At 39.8% G+C, this 23494-nt stretch overlaps 1 protein-coding gene across 10 annotated transcripts in view; it reads right to left on the minus strand.

Annotated features, from left to right (window-relative positions):
* The window catches only part of rims2a (regulating synaptic membrane exocytosis 2a), a 973874-nt gene that overhangs the window by 542888 nt on the left and 407492 nt on the right, over positions 1-23494 (minus strand). For 6 of the 10 annotated variants that reach the window (XM_043688425.1, XM_043688424.1, XM_043688435.1 and 3 more), the window contains 2 exons: positions 2189-2397; positions 1180-1299 (listed from right to left, as the gene is read on the minus strand). In XM_043688425.1, coding sequence (XP_043544360.1) covers positions 1180-1299; positions 2189-2397 — 329 coding nt within the window. Of the gene's footprint in view, positions 1-1179; positions 1300-2188; positions 2398-2505; positions 2574-9522; positions 9532-23494 lie in introns of those variants that run through there. The other 4 variants (XM_043688426.1, XM_043688428.1, XM_043688436.1 and 1 more) reach the window with 2 other exon arrangements.

The raw sequence follows: 23494 nt of genomic DNA on the forward strand, positions 1-23494 counted from the left end.
TGTGCTCATAATGTAACACATGTATTGGGCCAAGCAGTGGAATGTGGTGAAACGGTTAAAAATTATGTCCCAATACATGTGTGAATCATAATGTAACACATGTATTGGGTCAAGCAGTGGAATGTGGTGAAACGGTTAAAAATTATGTCCCAATACATGTGTGAATCTAACCGGAATGGAGGTGTTGCTTAGTCCCGTGTGAATCTTATTACACACCTCCCCGTGTGAATCTTCTTATCTGTATGTAACCAGAATGGAATGTGTTTTTTAGCCTTGCTCTGCTGTTCACATGAATGTTTATATCTGGAAAAGAGTATATCAGCTGGAAAAGTCTCCAGTTCGGTGAGTCTGCTCCGGGGTTACGTTTAACCGCCGAGCGTGGGTTGTTGGCAACCGCTCTACGAGAACTGACGGCTCCCAGTTCCGGTAACATGTAGAGTGAGTATAAGCCAGACTCGTTGTAAGTATGAGACCTGATTGTGGCGACGCTGCGGGGAATAAAATGCTCATATTCTAGCAGACTCGCCTCTTGGTCGTTTGTTCTGTGTCAGACTACTCTCCTACGAACCTGACCTTGAGAATTTTTTAAAACAGTCCTCAAGGACAGGACACCATCTGGACAACAGCCAAAGAGATTACAATAAACCAAAATCATTGGTAGGGTCATGCTGTCCCACATGGGATTGGAGGAAGCAAGTCTAAATTATTAAGGACATTTTAAAGTAAGAGAACAGTCTATTTTATGTCCAAAGAATGTTTGAAAATTAAGCATTCTATTGACAGTTCATGGCAGAGTAATTACAAAATGTTTAAAACCATTTGTTTGCTCAATTAGGAGATATTAGACAAGTCCTTCAAAAAGGCAGAAACATGTCACCGCATTTTCAATTGGACAACTATATGTTACGGAAGGGTGAAATGAAAGTAGACCTGAACTATTCATCAGTCAAATGACAACTGTGTATTTCAAATGTGATTCATCAGTTAAATACAACACAATGTATTCTTGAGTACACTGAACAGCAAGAAACATACATTTTTACGCACATCACTAACATATTCCTTAATTACGTATTAGCTTCCAGGCTTTGCATAACACATTTGAAAAAATATATCATTTCATAGTCACAACAAAGACTACATCAAGAGTTATAGGTAATCACATCAATAAATTATTACCTTCAGACCCAACAGTGCTCCAGAATCTCTAGGCACAGTGCCATCTTTTAGTCGTTTATTTAACAATATTCGACCAATTAGTCGCTCTCCATCTTTGGATGGTTGCCAGGTCACTGGATGCTATGAGATCAAAGCAATAACAGATAGGTCTTTAATATGTAAATGTCTATGTGTGCAACAATATTTCTTTAACTAAGGTTCATTTTCCCCATGAGAAAGAAAGCACTGTAATTACACAAATATTTATGCTTTGACTTCCAATTATACAGCTCAATGGGATCATTTCTAATTTTAGGTTCACTTTAATAACCCAGAATAGGATATTTCCAACATGGCACTTTTTTGTCATTCTAAACATTTGTGTAACTACAGGAGGTCAATGCTTCAATTCATGCTCCATGCAAAGAAATAAGCAAACAAAAGCAAGACTACTCAGTAATACCACCCCCAAATCCCACTTCAGAGATCATTACCAACACCAGCTATCACGGCCACCAAGTTTAAGCAAAAGCAAGTACCAAAGCAGACAGTGAATACAGTTCTACTACAACACCTACCAAAATGTCACCGCACCAAAATAAGTTCACATACATGACAGTGGAAGGGAAAAAAGAAAAACACAGTTCTGCGGCAAAACAGATCCAACTTTTCTTCTTAGCCTGATTTAAAAATATTGTTATCTTAAGGTGGACACTTTAAGTGAAGAATCAGAAAAATTGCTTTGGGAACTTCCAACAACATAGGTATCACTGAAGAACATCAACACAATTTGTTTTCTAAAAATCTACCATGCAACTGTACAACTGACATTCCTATGAAAAAGAATACATATTTGTTTTGCTGCTGGACAGCAAACATTAAAGCAAGCAACTTTGGATTTCATTCTTTTATCGGCACCTTTATAAAAGTGCAATTATCTTAAGAAAGACCCTGCCCTTTTACATTGAGTGACAGAGAGCAAACGAAGACCAAATGAGCAGGTAGAATGCAGGCCATACAGACTCAGTACCTTCTCGCTATGGCTATGTTCCTCGTTTAGTGTTGTGCTACTGCACGTATCTACCCCAGAGTCTTTAATCTGAGGCTCAGACCATTCCAAGTCCTCTTCCAATGAGTGGCCGCCAAATCGCACCATTTTCTTTTGCCTCTCAGACAAGGTGTTAGAGTCCGACAATACTGCCTGCTCACTAGTTTTTCTTTTTCCCCTTTGACTGTTCCCTACAGGCGTGGGATAAAAAAAAAGAAAAGAAACATGCAAAGGCATAAATAAAACAAAGGAAAGTGAAATGAAAAGAAAACTGAAAGTTAAGGCTCCACATGTCTCACCAAAGACATTGGGGATGCCTCACTGCTATGCCAAGACGCATGGTCCAGCCAGTAGTAATCCACGTCCCCTGTGAGAATCAAACACATAAGCAAGTGCAAAGGAAGAAGGTACACTGAGGACAGAAGCGGAAATTACAGATAACTGTATTCAATAGCATGGAGTTAGAAATTTGTGTGCATCAAAAAGTATTGTTGCTTGTCAGAATTTAACTTCAGAATAACAGGTTCAGTTACCAAATCTCATAGTACTGCATTCTAATCTTTTAATTGAATTTAGGTCAAACTTTCTCGACTGTTTTTATTACAAGGGCCATCAAATAACAGCAGTCAAGTTGGCAAGATAGCAACTTGCTTCCAAAGTTTGCATCATTCCAGCCAGAGTCAATGATTTTCACATTTTAAATGTTTACATTTCATTGAGTTTTCAAATTTTACTTTCCCCAATGTTCATAATTAGGTCATAAAATAGTATCCTTGGCTACAAACATTATATACTTCTGACTTTTGAGGTATCTAATGTTAACAGTGGCTAGAAAAGCTTTTGCCAAGTTTGAGAATTAACAGTTTTGGAAATAGTAATCGAAAGATAATGCAATTCACAGATGGAAACGCTGAATAGAGGCATAATTGCAAAACCGCTTTATGTAAAATTACCCTATTAAAGTTAAGAAACATGTTAGAAAAAACAAGTTAATGGACATTTTCACAAAATTCATAAAAAAAGGACAGCGAGCAAGAAAGAAAAAGGTCAATAAACAAAAGATCAATTTGGGCGTTTATAGAAACAAACTAGCTGGAAAGACTGTATTCTTCTTACACATTAACAAAGACTTGTTTGCCAAAAGAAGCCAAAATTTAACTATGATCAATTCTTCTGGAATTTAGCCCACTAATATTCAGTTTGCTTCAGAATCTCCTCTGACAGGTGTGTAAAATGTATAAAACAATGCAGCATATTCAGAAGTACCCAAACTCAGGGTAGATTGGTCCTTTCTTGTCATCAGAAGGACATTGAGCCCTAAAGGTCTCCCTGTTGTTCTTCCATCTGTCCTACAAATATCATTGGATTCACTTGAAAACATGAAATTGAGTCCTAGACTCTAAATATTGTAAGAGGTAGCCAAAATACAAAAATAACTTGAAAGCTGAATTTCCAATTCAAATAATTTTTAAGTAATGGAAAAGTTGTAAAATTAGATAATTTGCAGTTTCAGCTCAGTTTCCCTTCAAAAAGAAATTGTCCCTGCTCACATTGCCTGCAAGAAGTGCACCCAACTCCAGCTCCTCACATACTACATTAGGGAACTGGAGTTGGAACTGGATGAACTGCGGATCATTCAGTAGGCTGAGAAAGTGATACAGGGGAGTTCTGTGGAGGCCATTACACCTAAATTACAAGATAAAGGTATCTAGTTGACCATCAGGAGAGCAAATGGGAATAGGCAGACAGTGCAGGTCCCCCTCAACAATAATAAGTATACCACTACTGTTGGGGAGTGTGACCAACCAGAGGAAAGCCTCAGCGGCCAGTATCTGGCTCTGTGGATCAGAAGAGAAGGGGGGAGAATAGGAGAGCAATAGTGATCGGAGATTCACTGGTGAGAGGAACAGACAGCTGGTTCAGTGGTCGCGATTGAGACTTGCATCGGTATGTTGCCTCACGGGTGCCAGGGTCAGGGATGTCTCGGATGGCATCTACAGGATTCTTAAAGGGGGAAGCAGCCAGAAGTTGTAATACACATCAGTACTAGTGACACAGCTGGGAAAAGGGATGAGGACCTGAAAAGAGAATAGTGGGAGTTAGGTTGGAAGCTAAAAGACCGACAGGCAGTGTAGTAGCATCAGCACTACGGACTAGTGAAGGTAGGAACAGAGAGCAAGTGCAGATGAACACATGGCTGCAGGTGTACCTTAGGAGAGAGGGCTTCAGATATGTGGATCATTGAGATATATTCTGGGGAAGGTGGGACCTGTACAAGAAGGACAGGTTGCAACTGAAATGGAGCGGCACCAATATCATGAGCAGGATGTTTGCTATAGCTCTTCGGGAGGGTTTAATGAGTTTGACAAGGGGGTGGGAACCAGAGCTACAGATCAGAGGATGGAGTAGCCAGTGAACAGCCAGATACAATGTGCAGAGAGACTGTGAGGAGGGATAGAGAGTTGATAGGGCAAAGCTGCAGTCAGTGTGATGGATTGAAGTATGTCTATTTTAATGCAAATGTATCAGGAAAAAGAGTGATAAACTTAGAGCATGGATCAGTACTTGGAACTATGGGGACTTGGATATCACAGGGGCAGGAATGGATTTTGAATGCTCCAGGGTTTAGATGTTTCAATAGGAATAAGGAGGGAGGTAAAAGAGGTTGGGGAATGGCATTGCTAATCTTGGATATTATCACAGCTGCAGAAAGGGAGGTGATTGAGGAGGATTTGTCTACAGAGTCAGTATGAGTGGAAGTCAGAAACAGGAAAAGAGCAGTCATTTTAGTGGGAGTTTTCTATAGACACCCCAATAGCAACACAGACACAGAGGAGCAGATTGGGAGGCAGATTTTGGAAAGGTGCAGAAGTAAGGGTTGTTGTCATGGGTGACTTTAACTTTCTTAATATTAGTTCAAATAGCTTGAATGGAGCAATTTTTGTCACGTGTGTCCCAGAAGGATTCCTGAATAAATATGTAGATGGGCTGACTAGAGGGGAGGTCATATTGGATTTGATGCTTGACAATGAACCAGGCCAGGTGTCACATCTCTCCGTGGTACAGCATTTCAGTGATAGTGATCACAACTCCCTGACCTTTACTATAGTCATGGAGAGGAAGAGGAGCAGACAGTATGGGAAAGTATTTAATCGGGAGAGGGGGAATTACAATGCTATTAGGCAGGAACTGGGGCACCTAAATTGGGAACAGGTGTTCTCAGAGAAATGCACAACAGAAATGTAGAGCTTGTTCAGGGATCAGTTGCAGATAGTGCTAGATAGGTTTGTCCCACTAAGGCAAAGAAGGGATGGTAGGGTGAAGGAACCTTGGGTGACAAGGGATATGGAACACCTATTCAAGTGGAAAAATGAAGCTTACTTAAGGTTGAGGAGGCAAGGATCATACAGGATTCTAGAGGGTTACAAGGTAGCCAGGAAGGAATTGAAGAATAGACTTATGAGAGCTAGAAGGGGACATGAAAAAGCTTTAGTGGGTAGGATTAAGGAAAGCATTCTATACTTATGTGAGGAACAAGAGATTGGCCAGAGAGAGAGTAGGGCCGATCAGAGATAACGAAGAGAACTTGTGTCTGGAGTCGGAGGAGGTAGGAGAGGTCCTTAATGAATACTTTGCTGCAGTATTCACTACACGAGAGGGATGTTGACGTTTGTGAACACAGTGTGAAACAGGCTGATATGCTCAAACAGGTTGATGTTCAGGAAGAGGATATGCTGAAAATTTTGAAAAACATAAGGATAGTCAAGTCCCCTGAGCCTTAGGGATATCCTCAGGTTACTACGGGAAGGAAGATAGGAGATTGCTGTGCCTTTGGCGATAATCTTTGCATCGTTACTGTCCATTGGAGGAGTGCCAGATGATTGGAGGGTGGCAAATGTCATTCCTTTGTTCAAGGAAAGGAATAGGGAATAGCAATGATCCTGGGAATTACGGACGAGTCGGTTATAAGTTGGTGGTAGGCAGAATATCGGAGAGGATTCGAAGAGACAGGATTTACGATTACAGGTAGACAATCCTTTATCCGAAAGCCCTGAATTCCGAAGGTATTTTTGTGAAGTTTTTTTCTCATTAACAAGGTTATTTGGCGTGCAAATAGCTAACCCAACTCCACACCCACTCGATGCATGTCACTCAGATGCGACATGAGGGGTGCGTGGCTCAGCACTGGGAGGCATCAATTCTATTTCAGGGCCCGTTTTACTCACAGTGAGTCTGCTGTTAGGTAAGATTTTTAAAATTTCATCATCAAACTGTCACTTATTCTGAAATTCAGAAAATTCTGAATTCCGAAATCCAGCAGGTCCCAAGCATTTTGGAAAAAGGATTGTGCACCTGTACTTGGAAAACCATAGTTTGATTAGAGATAGTCAGCATAGCTTTCTGAGGGCAGGTCATGTGTCACAAGCTTTATAGAATTCTGTGAGGATTTGATAAAACACATTGATGAAGGTAGAAGTGGATGTGGTGTATATGGATTTTAGAAAGGCATTTGATAAGGTTCCCCATGGTAAGCTCATTCAGAAAGTAAGGAGGCATGGGATACAGGGAAATTTGGATGTCTGGATACAGAATTGGCTGGTCCATCGAAGACAGACGATGGTAGTAGATGGACAGTATTCAACCTGGAGCTCGGTGACCAGTGGTGTTCTGCAGGGATCTGCTCTGGGACCGCTGCTCTTTGTGATTTTTATGAATGACTTGGATGAGGAAGTGGAAGGGTGTGTTCGTACGTTTGCTGTTGACCTGAAGGTTGGTGGAGTGGTGGATAGTATGGAGGGCTGTTGTAGGTTGCAACAGGACATTGACAGGATGCAGAACTGGGCTGAGAAGTGGCAGATGGAGTTCAACCTGGACAAAGGTGTGAAGTAATTCATTTGGAAAGGTTGAATTTGAATACAGAATAAAGGATTAAAGGCAGAATTCTTGGCAGTCTAGAGAAACAGAGGGATCTTTGGATCGAGGTCCATAGATCGCTCAAAGTTGCCACCCAAGCTGACAGGGCTTTTAAGAAGGCATATGGTATGTTGTCTTTCATTAGCAGGGGGACTGGGTTTGAGAGCCGTGAGGTTATCCTGCAGCTCCATAATATCCTGGTTAGACCATACTTGGAATACCGTGGTCAGTTCTGGTCACCTCATTATCAAAAGGATGTGGAATCTTCAGAAAGGGTGCAGAGGAGATTTATCAGGCTGCTGCCTGCACTGGAGGGCATGTCGTATGAAGAAAGGTTGAAAGAGCTAGGGCTTTTCTCACTGAAGCGAAGAAGGTTGCGAGGTGGCTTGATAGAGGTGTACAAGATGATGAAAGGCATAGATAGAGTGGATAGCCAGAGACTTTTTTCCGAGGGCGGAAATGACTATCATGAGGAGGCTTAATTTTAAAGTGACTGGAGGAACGTTTAGGGGCGATGTCAGACGTCCGTTCTTCACACACAAGAGTGATGTGTGCATAGAATGCACTGCCAGCGGTGATAGTATAATCAGATACATTCAGGACATTTAAGCGACTCTTGGATAGGCACATGGATGATAGTAAAATGAAGGATATGTAGATTAGTTTGATCTTAGAGTTGGATAAAAGGTTGGCACAACATCGAGGGCCGAAGGGCCTGTAATGTGCTATACTATTCTATGTTATGGCCTCATGGTCAGACAAAAAAGCGGCAAGGCTTGTACTTCAGGAGATACCTGACAGCATGTTGCTCTCCATTTGGTATTCGATTCTGAATATTGACATGGGAGTGTTCCTCTGGGGAGTGCATCAGATCCAAGAACACATCATCATGGATGGCTCAGCTTTCAAGGCAGGGTGAACAAAGTTCAAGAGAATACCTGTTACAGGAGATCGAGGAGTAGACAGGTATTTCTATGATAGCAAACATGATTGCAGGATATCATCTTCCCCCTATGGTATCAGAATCAAGGTTATTGCTGGGTAACTTCGAAACATTCTGGTGGAGGCAGGTGAAATGGTCCATAAGAGTATCAATAACACAGGTAGAGAGTGTGTACAGGAGGGAGATCTTTAGATGCTTGGAACATTGGGACCACACTGGGAAAGAGGTGGGTTTCTGGTCTGACAGGTTGCAGCTCAATAAAAATATCAAAGCAGAAAAAGTTTCAAATGGTAAAATTGTCTGATTAATTTTATATACTTCAAAACAGATGATTAGTAAATTCATCTCCAAGTATTTTCCAGGGAGAAGGGGAGGGCAGGTGTGCGAGGGGATGAAAGCAATTTATTTGTTTGTGGCAATTGGGCAGAATTAACATTAGCTAGGCATGAGGATGGGAAGATGAGCACACATTCAGAAGAAAGAAAAGCAGAGCAGGAAATGGTGGCCAAAAACAAAAACAAAGTTAAAAATAATCAAAAAGAGTCAGTTTATGCTTAACAATATATATCTAAATGCAAGGAGTATGTTGAAAACTAATATTTTAACTCTCACTGAAATATAGCTGCGAGAAGGGCATGAATGCCAGCCTGACATTCTGGGTTACAGGGTATTCAGACAAGATAGCGAGGGGGCAAAAAAAGTACAGTTACAACATTGATTAAAGAAACAATGACAGACTTGCAGAAAGGTGTTATGATAGAAGGTCATGAAATGCAGCTATTTGGGTTGAACTAAAGTGCAAAGCAAAAGCACTGACACTGCAGAAGCATATTGAATTCCAAGCTGTCAAAGGGAGATTGAAGGGCACATTTGTATATAAATTTCTGAAAAATGCAAAAGCAATAAGGAAATAATAATGGGGGATTTCAATTGTCTTAATATTAAATAAAACAACAGTGGAAAAAGTTTCAAAAGGAAAGTACTTTAGTGAAGTGACCATAATTCAATTATTACAGTAAAAGATTTTAGTGCACTCATCAGGACAAATTTCAGGAATATTAATTCAAAGAGGATAACCAACATTTATACTGCATGAGAGGAGCCTGCTGATTGATTGGTAATGGATTCTGATTAGTAGAGAGGTTTTCATGGACAGTCTATCAATTAATGATGATTGATAGTTAACTACCAGTCTAATAAATAAAGTACATTTGATATTGTTGTGGAAAAGGTAAATCAGAAATAAATGTTCTAAATTTGGGTAAGGCAAATTTTGCCAACCCGAGAAACAGTACCAACTGTGAACACTTCAACATAAACTAATGTCAGAGCACTGAAAGGCATTCAGGTGGTTCATGGTACACAAGTTACTATAATGAGACAGAGTGCTCCAGCCAATCTGTAGCTCATTAACGAACAGATGCATGATGGGTAAGATAGGTATAAAAGAGAAACTTACATGAAACATTAGTACAATGGAAAACCTGGAAATGTGCAAAAAAAAACACAGCACAGAGATGGCATTAAGAGGGAAATTATGAAAGCCTGAAAAATACAGACAAATAAAATTTGAGACTGTCTCAAGATGATACAAAGAACAAGAGGGTGTAACGAAGGAAACAGCAGATTAAGGCTCCCAAGGTAATATGTGGAAGGAACCTGCATTAGAAATGACTTTACTTAAAAGCAATTCCCTATTCTTCCAATCTAGGTGACTAGTTAGTGTTAAATGTATGTTTTTCAAGGTTTTGGAGTTCAAACCTATTAGATTGATATCTCAATTTCAGTTTGCAAAGAAACATTCTCTTATTTCACTTGCACTGTGTCTTGTAATTTCTGGGACTGTAGATCAATTCACTACTGTGTGGAGAAGAATTTGTTTCTTGTGAAAATCAAATTCCCAGCTCTTGTACTCATGTTGGGGGCAGTCCTTCTCATTGATTCTACTTGCGCATTAAGCACAATTCAAGCCCAAGTTTGACTGTCAGAAACTAAAAGTCTGAAATTTCTAATTTGTGAGCTGTCATTTAAAAACTGCCCAACATTTCAGGTCCAAGCTGGAAATAATTAAGCAAATTGAACGACAGTGGAAAATATCAAATAGATCCAAATTAATTTATTAAAAAGTCTATGTAAATCAATAAAAAGTATATTATCTCTGAAAAATATAAGTTAAACATTCCTGAAAATAGGTTTTCTGCAAGCAACCTTAACTCGAAATTAAAAACAGACTTTAGATTAGATCTAGATTAAATTACTTAGTGTGGAAACAGGCCCTTCGGCCCAACAAGTCCACACCGACCCACTGAAGCGCAACCTACCCAGACCCATTCCCTTACATTTACCCTTTCACCTAACACTACGGGCAATTTAGCATGGCCAACTTGTTGTAAAGAAAATACAAACAGATTAAACACTTCTTTTCAGGGTAATAGCTGAGGCCAAAAACAAAATAACATCTTTACTACAACCTGTATCCAATATTTAATGTGATACAATCGCCTCCACATACACACACATAAGGCTTTTCTTCCAATTGTCTTGAAATTGTTAATTTCCTTCAGATTGTTTCCATCACATTTTGATATCATAATAATAATACAACTAACAGTGGTAATGGAGATTGACTTGTACCTCTTCCTCTCACATGTCAGACAAACAATATAGACCATATGGGTAAATAGATCTTACCTTCATATCCAACATGTCCAATCATGTTTTTCTCTCTCACTTGAAATTAGATGCATTTCCAAGAATATTCTTTATATACATGAACTAATTTAAAATTCCAATGTTTCATATTGTTTGCAAATGCTGCTCACATAGTACAAAAGGCAAAGTTTAACTGAACCCAAAATATCAGTTAGATTGACACCCCTCTGCAAGTAATTTATACATTTGATAGGTTCAATAAAAACAACTCCATTTTAAATATCATAAAACATGTGAATTTGTAATTATAGTTGGAGCTGCACTCTCTGTGCTTTATTGAAGGGGCAGGACTTCATGAATAAACACTGCATCCCTGAAAACTAACATAATACAGTGCTGCACAGGATCAGAAGTAGGTCATTAAGCTCCTCAAACCTGTTCTGCCACTTTGTGAGATTATAGCTGATCTTTGTTTTATTCTAATTGCACATCATACATTTGCCCCATATTCATTCATGCTTTTGGTTTACTGCATGAAACGTGGGTCAATGATGTACAACTGCATGACCAATTGGGAGGTCTCCATTACTGAGCCACAATACGCTAATGCTTCTTCATCCGCATTTGTTCATCCAATTGATCTTTTGCACTTTTTGAAGGTGATTTCCAGGAGGGGCATGAAATTGCACAATGATGAGGGCAAGTGGTAATGATGAATGGACACATGGGAATTTGAATAAGTAGTGAGAAAGGATGGGTGTGTTCATGAGGTAAATAGCTATGAGCAGTACTGTGATACAATAGGCTTTATGACCCAGAATGAGAGAGCTGGGAGGATATTCCTCTTTCCTTATATTAAAGCACTGGATGTAGGTTTGCTGAAGGTTCATTTTCAGATGTTTCATCACCATACTAGGTAACATCTTCGGTGAACTGCTGGATGAAGCACTGATGGTGTAGCCTGCTTTCTACTTTTATGTAATTGGATCCAGGTAGAATGCTCTGCCTACAGACTTCCTGAGTCTTGTTTGTCTATGGCTTCATGGTGGCAGCAGCAGGTTTCTTACTTGCACTGCTAGGGATAGAATTCTCTCTCTGTGTCTCTCATTAAATTAGTACACATCCATCGGGTGTCCTTAATCCATTATCACACTTACTCTTCTCCTGCTTCCAACTCCAAACTCGTCCAAATTCTATTTTGTATAGGAGCTATAAATCTCAGAGTTGAGGTAATGCTGTTCAGATTCTCATTACTCTGGCCCTGAATTTGCATCATTCTATTGCTTCTCTCCTTCCTAACCTAAAGTCCTCTTAAAGCATAGCTCATCCATGAGACTCACGTGCCACTTGCATTAGCCTATTTTCACTGAACTACTGATCACCCAATTTCCCCTCCTGATTCCACATTGGATCCTATTACCAATGGTGTTCTCTCCTGCGGCTGCAATCCCTCCATGCTTTAAATCTGCCCATCATGCCTGTCAGTCCAAGGATGTGCTCGTTGCTATGCAGCAGCTTTTTGTCTGTGATGGAGAAGGTTTAGTTTCCTTTGGAATGAATTTTGCAGCTGCATAGTGTTCTGTGAAAACTATATAAATTATTAAGTTAAAAATCACACAACACCAGGTTATAGTCCAACAGTTTTAACTGGAAGCACTAGCTTTCAGAGAACTGCTCCTTCATCAGGTGGTTGTGGAGTATAAGATTGTAAGGCACAGAAGTAATAGCAAAAGCTTACAGTGTGATGTAACTGAAATTAGATATTGAAAAAGACTTGGATTGTTTGTTAAATCTCTCATCTTTTTGAATGACTGTATTGGTTTTAGTTCTTTCATATGTAAATTGCAAAACTTTTTTAAAAGTTACGTTCTCAAGTGAACTTTAACAATTGGTGTCCTGTCAGCCACAGTGGTCAGACTGATTCTAATCTTAAAAAATGGATTTACAGAATCTTACATGGATCTTGCAGTTTTTGAGCAAAGTAAAATGTAATTCTGCAAGTGCAAGACTTAACAAACAATCCAGGTCTTTTAGATGAGAGACTGATAGATGAGAGAATTAACAAACAATCTAGGTCTTTTTCAATATCCAATTTCAGTTACATCACCAAAAGAGAAAATGCTGGAAAATCTTAGCAGGTCTGGCAGCATCTGTAAGGAGAGAAAAGAGCTGATATTTAGTTAGACTCAAAACGTCAGCTCTTTTCTCTCCTTATAGATGCTGCCAGACCTGCTGAGATTTTCCAGCATTTTCTCTTTTGGTTTCAGATTCCAGCATCTGCAGTAATTTGCTTTTATTCAGTTACATCACCCTGGAAACTGTTGCTATAAATTCTGTTCCTTACAATCTGATACTTCACAACCACCTGATGAAGGAGCAGCACTCCGAAAGCTAGTGCTTCCAATTAAACCTGTTGGACTATAACCTGGTGTTGTGTGATTTTTAACTTTGTACACCCCAGTCCAACACTGGCATCTCCAAATCATATCAATTATTGGCCTGCATATATTTATATACTTTTATCCCATCTTACATCACTTTGTGTAGATCCTAGGATTCTGTCAAGTGCAATTGTTTCCACGTATGGAGTCAGCTATTACGAGGGGGCATAGCTTTAAATTAAGGGGTGGTAGGTATAGGACAGATGTTAGGGGTAGGTTCTTTACTCAGCGAGTCGTGAGTTCATGGAATGTCCTGCCAGTAGCAGTGGTGGACTCTCCCTCTTTATGGGCATTTAAGCGGGCATTGGATAGGCATATGGAGGATAGTGGGTTAGGTGGGCTTGGATCGGCGCAACATCGAGGGCCAAAGGGCCTGTACTGCGCTGTATTCTTCTATGTTCTATGTTCTAATTGCTGACTGGCCAGCAGCTATGGTTGTGTGGGACCTATGCCCCAGACATTGTCTGACTGACTCATAGCTCAGCAGGTCTCCCTGGAAGAGACAATGTGAATCTCCTGTCTGCTCTCTGGGTAGCTGAAGAGACCCTCATACTGCAACAAGCTTTTATCCTTAATTCTGCAATTAATCACAACCTGAAATGTTGGAATACTTCCCAATCTAATTCCAAAGTTTTGGAAGTCAAAGTGATTTCTTCATTTAGTTTTTTGGAAAGCACAAAGATGCAGATAAAGACAACTTTTGGAAATACATTTTCATATATTGTTTAATTTTAACTAAATTTCATGTAAAAAGTATAATCAGGTACTAAAATGGTCAGCTGATATTCAACTGGAGAACTATGAAAACACATTTCAGCTTGTTTATGTTAACAGAACTAGTGGGTTAACACAGGAAGTAAAGAATTTGCTCATCTTGAACTGGGAGGAACCACCACACAGCAAAGAAATTAATTCACATAAAGGATTTATTTTGGACTGGAAGTTGTGAGAAAACTAATTGCAATGAAAATCCTAAAGCACTTCAATATTTGAAGCTTCTGAATCTCAAATGGGTATTACATTTTGCAACAGTACGTTATTGAGAGTAATCAACATTGATTTTTATTTCCTCTAATTTTATTTTATGGATGCTCAGCAAAATAAAACATTTCAGGTAACACCAATGACTCAAAAACAGGTCATTTCTGTTGCAATATTGTAACAACATGACTAGAAAAGGCCAGTCAGCCTCATTAGTTGAATGTTCAATTAGAAAATGATTGATTTGTCTCTTAATTGCATCTACCCAACGTTGTTTCATACCTAAGCCTAAGAAAAACCTGCCAAACTCAGAGTCATAGAGCCCTAGAGCATGAAGACAGGCCCTTTGGCCCAAACTGGTCCGTGCCAAACAAAATGTCCATCCACGCTAACCCCCATTCTAATCCTTTCCTACTCATGTATTTGTCAAAATGCCTTTTAAATGTTGATGTACCCGCTTCAACCACTTCCACTGGCAGCATCATTCCATATGTGTATCACCCTCTGTGCAAAAAAGTTGCCCCTCAGGTTCTCTTTTATTCCTTCCCCTGTAGCCTTAAACTGGTGCCCTCTAGTCAATTCGCCAACCTTGGGTAAAAGACTGAGTACATTCACTCTATCCATGCTTCTCATGATCTTATACACCTCGATAAAGGTCCCCCCTCAGTCTCCTATGCTCTAAAGAAAGACTACATTGAAAATGCGAACGCATTACTTACAGATACCAACACTTATCAACAAATGATGATAGACTTGACCCCACAACTAGAGAACCGAATCATAGCCCTACTCAAAAAAACTTCAGAGAAAGAAATAAGACCGACTCCCAAAAAATGAAACCAGACGGATCCAACACACCACACTTCTACGGATTACCCAAAATTCACAAACCAGCAGCCCCCCTCAGATCCATAGTCTCGCTACCTGGAACACTAACTTACTGATTAGCCAAGGAGCTACACCAAGTACTAAAACACTTAGGAGACTCATGCCACTCCATCCACTCCACCCAAGCATTCCTGAAGACCATCAAAGACACTAAGATAGAAGAGGGTGAAATAATGATCTCCTTTGATGTAACATCCCTATTTACATCAATCAGCATTAACCTGGCCAAGAAAACACTGACGACACTATTAGAAGACCCAAAGACACAGACACCAAACACTACTAACTTCATTAACAAGGACAGTATCATCAAGCTGCTGGACCTATGCCTTACCACACACTTCACCTTCAACAACAAAACCTACAGACAAACCAACGGAACACCCACGAGATTATCAATATCAGGGTTCTTAGCTGAGGCAGTAATGCAGAGACTCAAACAAACAGCTCTGCTAACAATCCAACCCAAACTTAGGGTACACCACGTGGATGACACCTTTGTCATCACTAAATGAAACAAATTCGAGGCAACTTTCAAGACCATCAATAATACCCTTACTGGCATAAAATTCACTAAAAAGGAGGAAAACAACAACAAACTGCCATTCCTAAATGTCACAGTAGAGCGAACAGCTAATGGGGAACTTCAAACCAGCGTCTCCAGGAAAACAATACATATGGACCAAATATTGAACTTAAGAAGCAATTACCCCCAACAGCCACAAACGAAGCGGCATCAGAACATTATTCCAACGAGCCACCACAGCACAGAGGAACTACTCAGAGTTGAGAAAAATCACCTTTACAGTGTATTCAAAAAGAATGGATACCCAATGAACACAATCTGCAGATTTCTCAGCAACAAACCCAAACAAGCAGACAAAACATGTCCAGAAACCCTAGCCACTCTCCCCTACATCAAAGACATCTCGGAAATGACAGCCAGACTACGCAGACCTCTTGGCATCATGGTAGCCCACAAACCCACCAACACACTAAAACAGCAGTTAATGAACTTCACAAACCCCATACAGACAACAAGCAAAACTAATGTTATTTACAAAATACCGTACAAGGACTGTAACAAACACTACATTGGAAAAACAGTTAGAAAACTAGCCACCAGGATACATGAATATCTACTTGCCACAAAACGACATGACCCTCTCTCATTAGTATCTTTACACACAGATGCGGAAGGACACCACTTCGACTGGGACAACACATCTATTCTAGGACAAGCCACACAGAGACACGTACAAGAATTCCTAGAAGCATGGCATTCCAACCGGAACTCTATCAACAAACACATCAAGTTAGACCCCATCCACTACCCCCTGAGAAAAAGAACAGGAAATGACATCACCATGGGAAATGATATCACCACTGGAAATGACATCACCAACCCAAAGAAACCCAAACATATAAGTAGAAAGCAGGAATTATCAACAGTGCTTCGCCCGGAGGCCCACTGAAGTTGTTACCTAGTAGGGTGACAAAATGTCTGGAATGAACTTTCCAGCTCAGCGACCGAACCTACATCCAATAGAAAAAAGTTCCAGCTTGTACAACCTCAACCTATAACTCAGACCAGTGAGTCCTAGTAACATGCCTATACGTTTCTTCTGCACTCTTTCCAGTTTAATAACATCCTTCATATAACAAGGTGACCAAAACTGAACACAATACTTCAAGTGCAGCCTCATCAACATCCTGTACAACTGCAACATAACTTCCTAAGTTCTGTCCTCAATGCTCTGACTGATGAAGGCCAGTGTGCCAAAAGCCCTGTCTACCTGTGACTCCACCTTCAGAGAACCATGCACCTGAACTCCAAAGTCCCTCTGTTCCACTACATTCCTTAAGGTCCTACCATTCACAATGATACTCAGTTGATCTTTCTTTAAAACTGGCCTGACCTCAACAATTTTTCAGAGTATAAACTTCCAGATGTCCACGACCCTTTGAGTGAAGAAGTGTTTCCTGGCCTCATCCCGAGCAGCTTAGCTCCAATTTTAAGATTATACAGCAATATACCACCTCATATTTGCAAATTTCTTAAGCTGCTCAACTATATCATGCATTTTGACAAGGTACCAATGGAATAGTTTTCCAATCTAGAAGAAAGGAATCCTGCATTGATGTTGAGAAGTTCTTCTGCACACAAACAGTACTGGAAATCTGGAGTTCCCTTTGCCAGGGAAAATTCAAAATTGAGATTGATAGTTTTTTGTTAGAATAAGTATTAAGGAATCTGAAGTAAAGATAGGGAGATAGAGTTATTGGCTACGATTTAATTGAATGGTCGACTGAAGGGGTGAATGGCCTACTCCTGTTCCCATTTCATTGCCAATACATTCTTAACAATGTCATTCAAGGTTGCTTGAACATCTGCAGGTATTTTAAAAGATATGCCCTTCTACAATGGAACTTTAACCCACATTTAGCTTGGAAAACAAGAAATCAAAAATACTTAATGACGACGCAATGTAGTTTTGGCAAAGATCATCAGCAACCCTGAATAGTATCTGCATACATCAGTACAGGTGCAGATAACTGTTGCACAAATGGAATATTAAAAACTTCAGGGTTCCAATGGTAATGTCCCTACCTCTGAGCCAGAAGGCATGGGTTCAAGTCCCACCTGTTCCAGAGGTGTGTTGCAACACATCTGAACAGGCTGACTAAAGAAAATGATTAGATACTTTCCTTAATGCTTGTAACATCCAGAATAGACCATGGAGTGTAAAACGTATCAGTGCCCAATTCAGAAATATGGCAGAGCTTTCAGAGCAGTACAGGTTTCTGCTGCTGTAAAATTATTTTATTTGGTTTAACTATTGAATGGTTATAATAATGAGTTAACAGGAAGAGATGACAATAGCCAAATCAACCACTGGAAAGTTAAAAATCACACAACACCAGGTTATAATCCAACAGATTTAATTGGAAGCACTGGCTTTCGGAGAACTGCTCCTTCATCAGGTGGTTGTGGAGTATGATTGTAAGACACAGAATTTACAGCAAAAGTTTACAGTGTGATATAACTGAAATTATACGTTGACAAATACCTTGATTGTTTGTTAAGTCTCTCATCTGTTAGAATGACCATGTTAGTTTCATTTCTTTCATGTGTAAATCGCAAAACCTTTTTTTGAAAGTTACATTCTCAAGCGAACTTTAACAATTGGTGTCGATCCAGATAATGTATTGGGTATTAGCACCTCTGTGTGTTATTGTCTGTGCCATAACATTTAGACTGATTCTAATCTAAAAAAAATTATCAGAATCTTACATGGATTCATGCTGTTTTTGAGCAAAGTAGAATGGAACTCTGCAAGTACAAATTCACCCCACAAACTTGTGTGTGTGTGTGTGTGTGTATATACATGTGTGGGGTGGGGGGGTTGCGAGTGTCTGTGAGAGAAAGTGGAAAGTGTATATGTGTGTGTAAGTGTAAAGGGGTCTAAGTCTGAGAGAGGGTGTATGTGTGAGTGTGTAGGACATCCATGGACCAATCAAACCAAGAACATTCCTCACCACAATGGACATTTCAGCACTCTACACTAGCATCCTCTACAATGACGGCATTGCTGCAACAGCCTCAGTACTCAACACCAACAATTGCCAATCTCCGAGCACCATCCTACAACTCATCTGCTTTATCCTCAATCATAACGTCTTCTCTTTGACAACCAGTTCTTCATCCAGACACATAGAACAGCCACGAGCACCAAATTTGCACCCCAATATGCCAACATTTATATGCACAAGTTTGAACAAGACTTTTTCTCTACACAGGACCTCCAACTAACACTATACACCAGGTACATTGACGATGTTTTCCTCCTCTGGACCCATTGCAAAGAGTCACTGATAAAACTACACAGTGATATCAACAAGTTCATCCCACCATCAAACTCACCATGGACTACTCTCCACTGTCTGTCTCATTCTTGGATACATGCATCTCCATCAAAGATGGGCACCTCAGCACCTCACTGAAGCTGATAGGGAGAAGCTGATAGGGAGAAGCTGACAGGGTTCATGTCATACTACAGATGACCACCCACACACACACACACATTCTCTCTCTCTCACAGACTTAGACCCCTTTACACGCACATACACACATGTAACCCCACCACCACACCCCTCACCCCAAACACACCCACATGCACATATATGTTTGTTGGGTGAATTTGTACTTGCAGAGTTCCATTGTACTTTGCCCAAAAACTGCATGAATCCATGTAAGATTCTGTTATTTCATTTTTTTAGATTAGAATTAGTCGAAACATTATGGCACAGAGAGCAGCACACAGAGGTGTTAATGCCCAATACATTATCTGGGCTGACTCCAATTGCTGAAGTTCACATGGGAATCTAACTTTTAAAAAAATGTTTTTGCAATTTACATGTGAAAGAAGTGAAGTTGAGAGACTTAACAAACAATCAAGGTATTTTTCAATGTATAATTTCAGTTACATCACACTGTAAACTTTTTGCAACAAATTCTGTTTCTTAAAATCATGTATTCCACAACCACCTGAAAGAGCAGTGCTCCAAAAGCTAGTGCTTCCAATTAAACCTACTGGACTATAACGTGGTGCTATGTGATTTTTAACTTTGTACACCCCAGTTCAATACCGTGACAATCATAAGAAAGCAGAAGTACCAAGATTTTTGGTATTTGCATTTTCTAGCCAAGATAAGGATTGACATCAATCTCATTCACCGTGTGCTTGACACTGAATGGCTTCATATTGCTGTGGAAATATTTGACATAATAGGATTTTGTTTGATGGTGGCAAGAAAACTAAAGCAACTGTACATTATGTTCCCTCCAATTTTCATCAGAAGGTGATGTGTTTCACCTTGATTAATGACACCATGTTGCATTTTTGAAAATATGCAAAGGATGGACACCTTTAAAGCTCGGAATAGTCTGCTCAGAAATTCATTGCTATGCTCATCCTAACATGCCGCCTTTCACAAGTTGCCAGCTTAATTTATAGAAATGAAAAACAAATAACAGAATTTTGATTACATTGAGGTGTCATCAGTTGCATAACCTTCTGAAGGGTAATTAGGAATGGGCAATAAATACTGGCTTTGCCAGTAACCTTCATGCATTAGAAATGGTTAGAAAAAAGTCTTTCTTGCTCTCCTTTGCAGCATGGTGCATGGCTCTGCTGAATAACCTCAAATAAGTTAATCCATTTTTATCCTTCATGTTAAAGCCTCAGACAGTACATGTAAAAGGATAGATTTCAGCCATATATCTCTGTTTAAGATATACCAGTAAGTCATACTGCTGCAGAGAAAACTAGATGTAGCTCAAACTGCGGAATGGTTCACATCAAATCGAACTCTCAAATTTCTTTGGAAATGTCATACAGGTTAAGTGAGTCTATTTGATTTTAATGGCAAACCTGATTTTTCAATTTTTAGGGGCAGTTATATTTGGTGCCAAACTTAATTTCATTCTTTTCCTAGAGATTTGAAAACTGTCAGCCAGTTTAAAACCGTATCATACTTTAGAAAAAGGAGCAATTACTCTTAACACTTAAAACATTCCCACTGATGTACCAGATATATGAACGTTGAGAGGAATATTCAAGGTATAATTTTCAGGATGAAGACAATAAGTCATGAAACAAGAAATTGTGTAAGTCTTAAATATTTATACTTAAATAGAATGAATTAGTATTTCACTATTCCCTCCTGAACAGTCAGTTTATCAAAGTTTCTCAGATTTCTGTTGCAATCAAATCAATTTGCACAATGCTATTTTACAAAGGGGACAGTGTGTATTTTGATAGTGGATAGTTAGTTGGAGAAAACCGAAGAGAGCTTCTCAGGATATTTTATAGCAGTACATAAAGCCAGAGGAAAGGAAATTAAGTCAGATTTCCAGAGTGTAAGGCCATTAATGCTTAAAGTTCTGATGATGGATTAACATGAATACAGGAAGACTCAAACTCACAAGAGATGAAGTAGGAAAACAATGCAGGATTGGAAAAGGTTCCAAAATAGACCAATGCAAGGCAAGGGATATATTTGTAAATGTGAATATATATTTGAAAGCAATACTTTGGAGTTGGAGAATAGGTTCCCATCTAATTGCCAATTATGTTGAATAATTTAGGCAATTATTAAATCAGTTCCAATAAAATGGTACCACTATCAACACTTGCAGCCAGAACTGCTGAGATTTTCCAGCATAATTGCTTTTTATCCTAGGCAATTATAAGGTTTGTCATCGTACAATCATAGAAACTCTACAGTGCAGATAGGAGCAACTCAGCCCATTGAGTCTGCACCTACTCTCTGACGAGCATCACCCCACTCTATCCCTGTAACCCCATGCATTTTTACCATGGCAAATCTGCCAAGCTTGCACATCCATGGACACTACAGGGCAAGTTAGCATGGCCAATACACCAAACCTGCATATCATTGGATTGTGGGAGGAAACCGGAGCACCCAGAGAAAGCCCACTTCGTCATGGTGAGAATGTGCAAACTCTACACAGTCACCCAAGACTGGATTCAAACCTGAATCCCTGCCTCGATGAGACAGCAGTGTTAACCAGTGTGTCATCATTCTACCCTGCGTTGTCTTTGGGTTTTTTAAGTTCAATTTTATATGAACAATTTATTTTTAATCTTTGAATTATTCTGAAAATAAATTTAGCCATTCAATTTCTTAAATCTGTTAATGGGATACGTGCATCACTGGCTGGGCCAGCAATTACTGTCCATCTTTAACTGACCTGGAGAAGTGGATGATTAGTTGTCTTACTAAACCGCTGCAGCCTTGGAACATAGGGACATCTATGACATTCTTAATTCCAGGATTTTGGCCCAGTGACAGTGAAGCAATGAGGAAACACTTCTAAGTCAGGATCGGGTATAGCTTGTGTGTATAGTAGTTGTGTTTCCATGGTCTGATATCCATAGTTTGGTCGATATTGTCGAAGGAGCCTGACTGAGTTACTGTAGATCTTCCAGATGTTGTCACTGGACATTGATGGTGATTGTTGCAGATGGACAGCAATATACTTTGCCCAGAATATTGTTGGAATTGGAGTTGTATTCATCGAGCAAATGCCTTTAATGATTGGAGTACAGTTACAGTTTCAGTTTGGCATTTGGCATGATGCTAGTATACCAATGAAATCCGTAATTGCCCAGCAGAAGGGTGAGTCTATTATGATACAGACTTTCAGTTCAGTAGGCAGTGTTAATGGCAGGACATGAGTTTTATAACAAATCTCTCATCCTTATCTCACCACCAATCCATTCACAGGCAGTGATTTAAAACCTTCACTCTTTTTCAATATATTTCAATATATTTCAGTACATTTCCCCACTCCGTCTGTCTACAGGCTCTGACTTTCAACTCTATGGTTGTAAATTTTATTCATAAACACTTGGGATTTGGGGATAGTATTCTTCTGACACGCATGTTTACATAAAGGGATTACTAGCAGTGACTTTAACATAAAACAACCAGTTTGAGTGTCCTTGCTTTTAATGGAGTCCAAAAGTCCAAAGCTGGAGCACACAGCCAACAGCTGAGATGTTGCATGAAAATTCTTCTCTTCAAAAATCCCTTTGAAAGTTTTTTCTGAAATGTGAATTCTGCTGGAATGTGAACTCTGCTATATTGTTTTCATGAAAAATAAGTTTTTCTTCTGTTGTCAGAGTGCACAAATGTAGGTTGGTGGTGGCTTTTTTTTTACAGGCCAGAAGTTTTTTCCTCTGTAGCCCAGACTTCGGGTGTTAATTTGGACAGTTGACACATTATGCATCAACAATGATCTCCTTAATTGTCTGCTGATTCAAAATTGTACAACGAAAAAGCAATTGGGTTTAATACCATGGGAGTCATGTGACCAAATGTCTCTGCTATTGGGGGAAGAGGGAGGCAGACATAGTTACCATCAACCCAGAAGCTTGCACTGCAGATCGAAACCACTTATAGTTAAGTGGAACATTATTAACACATCATCTTATGAGACAGATGCACTGTGCAATTCAGATGTGTTGGGATTTTCCTTGGAAACAACAGATTCTAGCAACTTATTACACAATTATTTAGTATTTCAGACTCATCTGGAGATACTGGAAAAGCGCAGCAGGTCAGGCAGCATCCAAGGAACAGGAGAATCGACGTTTCGGGCATAAGCCCTTCTTCAGGAATGAGGAAAGTGTGTCCAGCAGGCTAAGATAAAAGGTAGGGAGGAGGGACTTGGGGGAGGGGCTTTGGAAATGCGATAGGTGGAGGGAGGTCAAGGTGAGGGTGATAGGCGGGAGGGGGGGGGGGGCGGAGAGGTCAGGAAGATGATTGCAGGTTAGGAAGGCGGTGCTACCTTTTATCTTAGCCTGCTGGACAAACTTTCCTCATTCCTGAAGAAGGGCTTATGCCCAAAACGTCGATTCTCCTGTTCCTTGGATGCTG

This window comes from Chiloscyllium plagiosum, chromosome 4, assembly GCF_004010195.1.
Source record: "Chiloscyllium plagiosum isolate BGI_BamShark_2017 chromosome 4, ASM401019v2, whole genome shotgun sequence".
Lineage (NCBI taxonomy): Eukaryota > Metazoa > Chordata > Chondrichthyes > Orectolobiformes > Hemiscylliidae > Chiloscyllium > Chiloscyllium plagiosum.